The 7,577-nt window shown below is 45.6% G+C and overlaps 1 protein-coding gene across 1 annotated transcript; it reads left to right on the top strand.

The window, feature by feature from the left end:
* Positions 1-3,596: 3,596 nt before the first annotated feature.
* Positions 3,597-4,703, top strand: LOC311253956 (cyclin-dependent kinase 2-like; the record flags this gene model as incomplete). Its single annotated transcript, XM_084384400.1, has 1 exon — positions 3,597-4,703. One exon carries the CDS (start codon positions 3,597-3,599, stop codon positions 4,701-4,703), a length of 1,107 nt encoding a protein of 368 aa, XP_084240526.1.
* Between the last annotated feature and the right edge of the window lie 2,874 nt (positions 4,704-7,577).

Raw genomic sequence — 7,577 nt, 5'->3', positions numbered from 1 at the left:
GACTGAACGAGTGCAGACTCGAAGCTTTAAACGAGCTGTCCTTCGGACAGGTCTGCCTGGAGACCAACTCTGTCTACAAGCTGTGCGTCGCGGCCTGTCTACCGGACATATGTCCCCGTGCGGTGGATATACAGGGCAACTTCGCCTGCAAGGTACTAGGGTATATCTTAACCCAGATCCACGAGCAGCACCTGTCGACCAGCTTGAAAAATGAACACTTGTGCATCGCAGGTATAGATGACATGTTTTTCTCAGAGAAGGACATCGAGTGCGGCAGTGATGCGGCGCATGAAATGATCATGCTGTGCTCGACGTGCAAGGTGCCGGTTCGCGAGTGGAACCCTGCGGTAATGAAAAATTACAAGCTGTGCACGTACAGATATGCAACCAACAAAACCTCGCACACGAGGAAAGGACACTCTAATCCTCAAAAGAAAGTGGGCTCTATCACGGTCCCACTCGAAGCCGTGTACGATATGCTGGCCCTATACGCTCCGGGTTCTCACTCAGAGTTTTGGACTCAGTTGGGCGCGAAGATGGTCGACGCCTATGATAAAGGAGACTTAGATGGTGGCAATGCCTTTGGTCAGTGTTCGGGAATTGACGATGAGCCTCCTAGGCTGATGTTCACCTTGGACTTCAACAAGGACCCAGTGTGCTCTGTAATACTGGAAGCAACAGCTGCAATTGAGCCCCTGAACGAACTCACATTCACCAAGTGTGCGCTGGGAGGGGAGATCTTCCAGTGCTCTGCGCCTTTGTATTACGGGGGCGTTATCAGAAGGGCGATGCGTCAGAATGCTCCTAAGGGGGCTTGCAACAAAAGGCATTTGAGAGAGTCTAGACTGGGTCCAAGAGGTACCTTCCACGGGCCCAGACTGAACGTGTACTCAGTCGAGTACTCTGGCGTACCCGTGAAAAATGTGAGCTCGTTTTGTACTACGCGCACTGTCTATCATCAGGACAAGATAGCCTTGAATGTCAACCGCGATAATCGGGGACACCTGGTCGAACTAGAGGAAGATTGGGAGTGGAAGGATGCAGTTGATGTGTTTGACAGCATTCACGGCACTGACGTGTTCTCAGTCGATATGTTGAAACGGGACTATGCTGCTACAATGGTGGTCGTAAAGGGAGAGGTCATGACAGCTAGGACTCGAAAGTCGTCGAAACTCAGTGTCATGCTGAAAGGTCTGAGTGAATCGAATGGACAAGCAGCACTAGCCATGCGAAAGGGTCTCACGCCTTGTGACACTCAAGATGCAACTCAAAGGCGACAACCTGCAAGAAAGTCACCCAGCCGGGCGCGTAAAAGGAGTGAAGCACAGCAATCCAGAGACTCCCTAGACGCACTGAGTGTGAAGAGGAGAAAATGCACCAACGAGGATGTAGAAAATTGACATGTGAACCACGTGACGTTTCATACATACATACATACATACATATACACACTCACAAAGAATACTCAAAGATGAAACACTATTATTGAAAGAATGACAACCTGTGTCGCCTTCTTCTGTCAAACACGACAATAAAAAAAACCTAAAACACCTAACACTGTGTCATTGACTTATTGGTTTCTGAATCCTATCTATGAAAAAGTGATATCTTCAGTCAGAACCTTGCTGACTCCACAGGAGCAAATGACGCTGTGCACCTGCATGTATGACAGTATTATCTGGATAATAAAAAACCCAAACGCCTTTGAACAACACTGAGTCATTAGGTACCCCATATCAATGCTGTTTTATTATGTTTTGTTCAGGTTTTTTTTTTGTGTGTGTGCTTAGGATCCTCCGCCGATGATCAACATGTTCTTTGAAACCTGTATATATTTTGACAAAACCCTGAGGGTTTCAATCACTCGAACTATGTTTTATTGTAACAATAAACGTGATTCTGTACACCCTGGGAGTGTGTGATCTTGTGTGATATACAATGAAATATATATATATATATATATATATATATATATATAATGAAAACCAATGGACAATAGTGACAATAGCGATGGGTTTATTTCACAGTTAAAACAACACTTTGCTTAGCACGTTCTCCCTCAGTCAGGTCCGTTGCAGTGGTAGTCCTTGACAGTCCTCGTCACTCTTTGGTTATGTTGTGGATTGTTCACAGGTGGAACTGGTCCACTGTGACCCTGCGCGTTTACATTTTGGTGTATCAATCCTTTGGGAAACAGGTGTCAAAGTCTTGCGGAGCCTCATGACAATAAACAAAGTGGGACTAGTGATGCAGTACATGTTTCCTATGGCCGTGCAGACATTAAGCACCACGTATCTAATCTCCTCATATTCGACGTCCCTATATTTGACACGTTGTCGGTAATATATGGCACTTACGATCCAGGGTATCCAGCAGCATATGAACAACGTAACTGTGAGGAAGGGCAGCACTTGAGCTCTTCTCAGATTCGCACCAAAGGAATTGCGGTTTAAGTGCTTTCTCACAGTGTACACTATCATACCGTTGCAGTAAACGAGCACAAGTATGGGTATGAAGAAACACATGGTTGTCCTGGTCCAGAAGGTGGCAAGCTGGTAACGATGAGGCATATCATTGAAACACATCACGTTGTCCTTGGATACGGGACGAACGGTGTAATAGCATATGTCCACAAGAGCAGAGAGTGTAGGCACACAGGCGCACAGTCGACACACAAGCCTCCTCCTGTCAGAACTGTGTCTCTTCGGGACCAGGCCCTTGAGTGTTGACCTGTTGTTCACCACCTTCATGTATCTTTCGATGTTGATGTAGGCCATGAGAAATATGCCGTACTGGAAACTGAACTGTGGGGACACAAAAAAACAAAAACAAAACAAATCTCTTTAGATGAGCTGAAAGGCAGGCGTGTGTTTGAGTATGTGTTTACGGTATTTTAGAGTGGTAGTACTCACTGTCATCACTCCTGTCATCAGTTTGCACACCAGGTAGCCAAACACCCAGCCCTTCACGAGAATCATCTGAGTGACCCACACAGGCAAAGTCAGCAAAGTGGCCATGTTACAGACTCCCAGATGTGAAAAGAACACGTCGAGATCACGGACACGCCTAGCTGAGTCCTTACGAGAGATCATGATTATCATGTACATGTTGACAACCAAGCCTGTGATCATAACGAGTCCATGAAGAAGAGGGATGTAAAAGGTGCGGCTGTATTCGTAGAGATAGTGATGCGAACCTGACGGGTAGTTCGTACTAGTGAAGAGCGTAGAATTGTTGAATGTAGCATTTTCAAATGTTACATGGGTGGTGGAGAGTTGTTCCATACCGATCTGCGTGGTGACACAGGCTGCTGACAACCTTTGCAGCAACAACACAGAGACTTTAAGTACGCTCTGTGTGTGTCCCCAGCTTCCCAACCGCTGTAGTTGGGTCCAATACAGGGATTAGTCCGACCATCGAGGTTTTGGTCCAACTGCTATAGTCGTTTCCAATACAGGGAAAAGGTCTGGTCATCGAACCAAACCACTGCAGTATATAATACCATCATATTGACAGGGTATCTAATCCTTCAAACACTTTGGGGTTTGTTTGTTTTTGTTTTTTTTTTTGCGTCAGCAACAGTCTCACTTTCAGAAATGGAGAATTACCAGAAAGGCTCCATTATTGGCCGAGGCGCATACGGAACTGTGTACAAAGTCACGTGTCTGAAGACTGGAAAGGCGTTTGCTCTGAAATGTCACAACTCCCCTGTGGTAGAGGATGAAGACATTGTAGAGAACGATTCAACAATTGGTGTAGAGGATGCGACCGTGAGAGAACTCTCCTGTCTCAGTGCACCGAGGGGTCACAACCCCCCTGTGGTAGAGGATGAAGACATTGTAGAGAACGATTCAACAATTGGCGTAGAGGATGCGACCGTGAGAGAACTCTCCTGTCTCAGTGCACTGAGGGGTCACCCCAATGTGATTCAGATACACGATCTTTTCATTGACGGTGAGAATATCGCCATGCTCATGCCCTACGTTCCCTACACCTTGACAGTGATTCACAATGGACATGGTCTGAAAGTCTACTACGACCTTGGTAAAGCAGTACAGGTGATTCCGTTGAGTTTTGTGGCTCACTTTTCCGTTCAGGTGGCCAATGCCCTGTCTTACATGCACGGGCGTAATATAATACACAGGGACTTGACACCTCGTAATGTGCTGCTGACAGAAGATCTGACCGTTAAGGTGGCAGACATGGGCCTCTCGAGACAATCCTCCAAACGGATGAGTCCAAATGTGGTAACGGAGCCCTACAGAGCCCCAGAACTGTTTGGTGACGCCCCAGACACCAGTCGGAAAGATTACACTTGTGCCATAGACATGTGGAGTCTGGGGGTGATGATAGCAGATGCGATGGAAGGAAAGGTTGTCTTCGCGGAGCGTGATAATGACAGTGGAACTGTGTCCACGTACGACATCATTGTAAAGACTTTGTGTCCAAGAAACCATGTTAGTGCACCAGTCACTTCCTGGGACATTGACGATGTAATGCCCAACGTGATGGAGTGTACTCTAGTGAGAAGAATCGTCCTTCAATTACTGACTTTCCGTGAGAATGAGAGACTCCTGGCCCATGAGCTGCTGCAAGACCAAGAATGGGTGCAGGCTGCTCATATGACCGAGGAAGACAAAAATATGGTCATACACCAGATTCAGCAACAACAACGACGACGACAAGCGAGCAAGCGATTCTAGTCAAACAACACCAGGACTGCATAGAAATGGTTCATTGTATTCACATTTATTTTGTACATTATTCATTGTACAATGATGCATGTATGTTTACAATACCAACAAAAATAAACATTGTATATCCTCACAATAACTGTGGTATATCTGCTTGCAGGACAGGCTGTCTGCTATTCAAACACGATTGTATGAATCAGCATCGTCATTGCAATGACTATCATGACACTGTAGGGTTTGAAAGTATTCCCAGTAGACCTCCACGATTTTTCAAGTTCGTCCATCATCCTCACGATGTCTTGTATATCTAGAGAGAGAGAGAGAGAGAGAGAGAGAGAGAGAGAGAGAGAGATGTGATTGTAATAAAAAGCTACATAGTATCATGATGAAACTGACCAAAAAACGCACAACGTACCTTCACTCACGTTGACCAGGCCTGCGCCCGTTTCGACACTATCCAGCTCCTTGAGATCCGGTACTCTAATGGGTTGTCTGGTTGTCGTTGTAGTTGTCGTTGTAGTTGTCGTTGTAGTTGCTGCGGCAGTAGGAAGTGTGGATGTAGCAACTTGAACATCTGAGCAGCTTGCGTTGACCTCTCCGTGTCTCTGATACATGTAATACTGCCAGGACGATGCATCAGCTCCAATTCCAATTCCAGATCCACGAAATGTTGTCCCGTTGTCAACCAGGAAACAGCAGGAACCCAGACTTTGTTCTTTGCTCATAGTGTCATTCCACACTTCGTTTAAACTCCACATTTGCTTATTGTGGTATTGTGCTAGCCTAGAGATTCGAATGACACCCTGGAGCGGGGCAATGACTGCAGCCTTCGTCCCTGTGTCAACCTTGGCAGTGTAGTAAAACATACCACACGTATCACTGTTTACTCTCAAATAGAAAGTCTCCTTTCCAATCCTGTACATGCCTTCGTCTGTACACGTGAGAAAGCGAATGTTGACTTGGTAGCCCAGAGAGTTCATCGTCAGCTCGTATATCTGGTAAATAGCGAACATGGGTTCTCGGTCTTTCTGGAAAAACTGATTAGGACTCTGCAAGTACCCCGGCAGCGTGACAGTGCTACCCACTGTACCAACTATGGTGACCGGTTCAAGTCTTTTCTCCGTGAGACCTTTCGTAACTACGGTGACCGGTTCAATTCTTTCTTTCGTGAGACCTTTCATCCTTGTCAGGGTACAACAATCAACTGTCGCAGCAATGCACAGTAGAGTCATTGTGATAGGAATGTACATCCTCATAGCGCTTGGGTTTACACACTGTGAACCAATTCTGAGTCTCCTCGCAGTGAGTGTTACTTCAGGAGCAGTAGCGCCCTTGTATGTGTGCTGAACCCAGTTTCGTCACCACCCAGCCATGCAAAAATGGCCGATTTGTACAACTGCATAAGCTTGGTCCAACTGCATAAGCTTGGTCCAACTGCATAGGTTTGGTCCAACTGCATAGGTTTGGTCCAACTGATAGGTCTGTTGGTTAACCGTTTTACATGGTCATGAACATGTGTTCGGAGGATAGTTCTAGATGAGTCACTCACTTTTCACGGGATTTTAAGATTTTAACATGTGTATGTAAGTCGAACCAAACAGGGTTTCACATGTCACTCAACCACTGCTGTGTCAATCACAAGATGTTAGTATTCTAAGCAACACATTACACTAATCCCTAAATGCTTTACATTATACACAGTATTCAAATATATATGTTAACAATGTCTTTAGTTTGGTCAGCACAAACTCACTTTTGAGTGAATGATATTCGTGGACTACGTCAAAAATGCCACACGACCCTATAGTGTACTCGCAGTAGGGATTTCTCGGAAAGTCCTCATTAGTCCCTCTTAGATTGAGACGGTAGACATAATGAGCCATCTCGATGTACGTGATATGATCATCCTTGTACAGGAGATACCTGTCTAATCCATTACCTCCCTTCTGAAGAGTTCCCAGGAGATAAACCTGTTTCGAGTCTTTTAATGTCACTGGTATGTAACCATCCAGAGAAGTGTGAGCGACCCGTAGATGTTCAGGGAGCGATGATGTGATCCACTTGTCCGTAAAAGTAGGATTGCAAAAAGATTCTCCGTTCACCATGTACACATTACGGAAACAGTTGAGAAAATGGACTATCACCTCAGGCCTAGCCCCCGTGATCTCGATCAATTGTCTGGGTATGATACTGGAAGACACAAAGAGTACGCTGCGTTGGTTGCACGGGGATGACAGTAGAAGAGGCTTCAGTTTGTCAGTTATGTGCTGTGTGTAGCCATTGACGAGTTGCTCTTGTTCCAAAGGAGTTGTGTACTGTCCTCCGGGTGAGAGGTCTGTGTCTATGTCTGTGTCTGTGTCCGTGTCTGTGTCTTCGTCTAGGTCTAATACTGCACTGTAGCTAAAGTGTTCATTCACCACAGTTGCATTTATAAAAAGGTTATACGCACAAATCTCCTGTTTGCCCCCTCTAATGACAACATAATCCACATACACGTTGTTGTGATAAACCCCTCTTGAATTTGCCATTAGGGTGCTTGAGTCATATTGAGTTGCAGCCTCAGTTGTATCCATGTCCTATCGCTTTTATGATGCCTGAATCTGAATAAATTGGAACCCCCATTGGATGTATCAATGTGTATGTGACAAATCAATGCTACAGTGAACCATCAAGTCGCAAAACTTCTAGAGGGTTACATCTCTGTCAGGGTGGCTTTAGCGTACCTCAACTACAAACAAGAGTCACTACACACACACACACACACACACACACACACACACACACACACACACAGAGAGAGTCAGGTTAACACATTCTTTTATTCATCTTCATACACAGTCACAGGTTTTCTTGTAGCATCGCTGCAAAGGTGTGGTAAACTAC

This window comes from Pagrus pagrus, assembly GCF_965226575.1.
Source record: "Pagrus pagrus genome assembly, contig: HAP1_SCAFFOLD_89, whole genome shotgun sequence".
Classification (NCBI taxonomy): domain Eukaryota; kingdom Metazoa; phylum Chordata; class Actinopteri; order Spariformes; family Sparidae; genus Pagrus; species Pagrus pagrus.
Note: the sequence above shows the minus strand (reverse complement) of the source record. Positions and strands in the feature narration are given on the sequence as shown.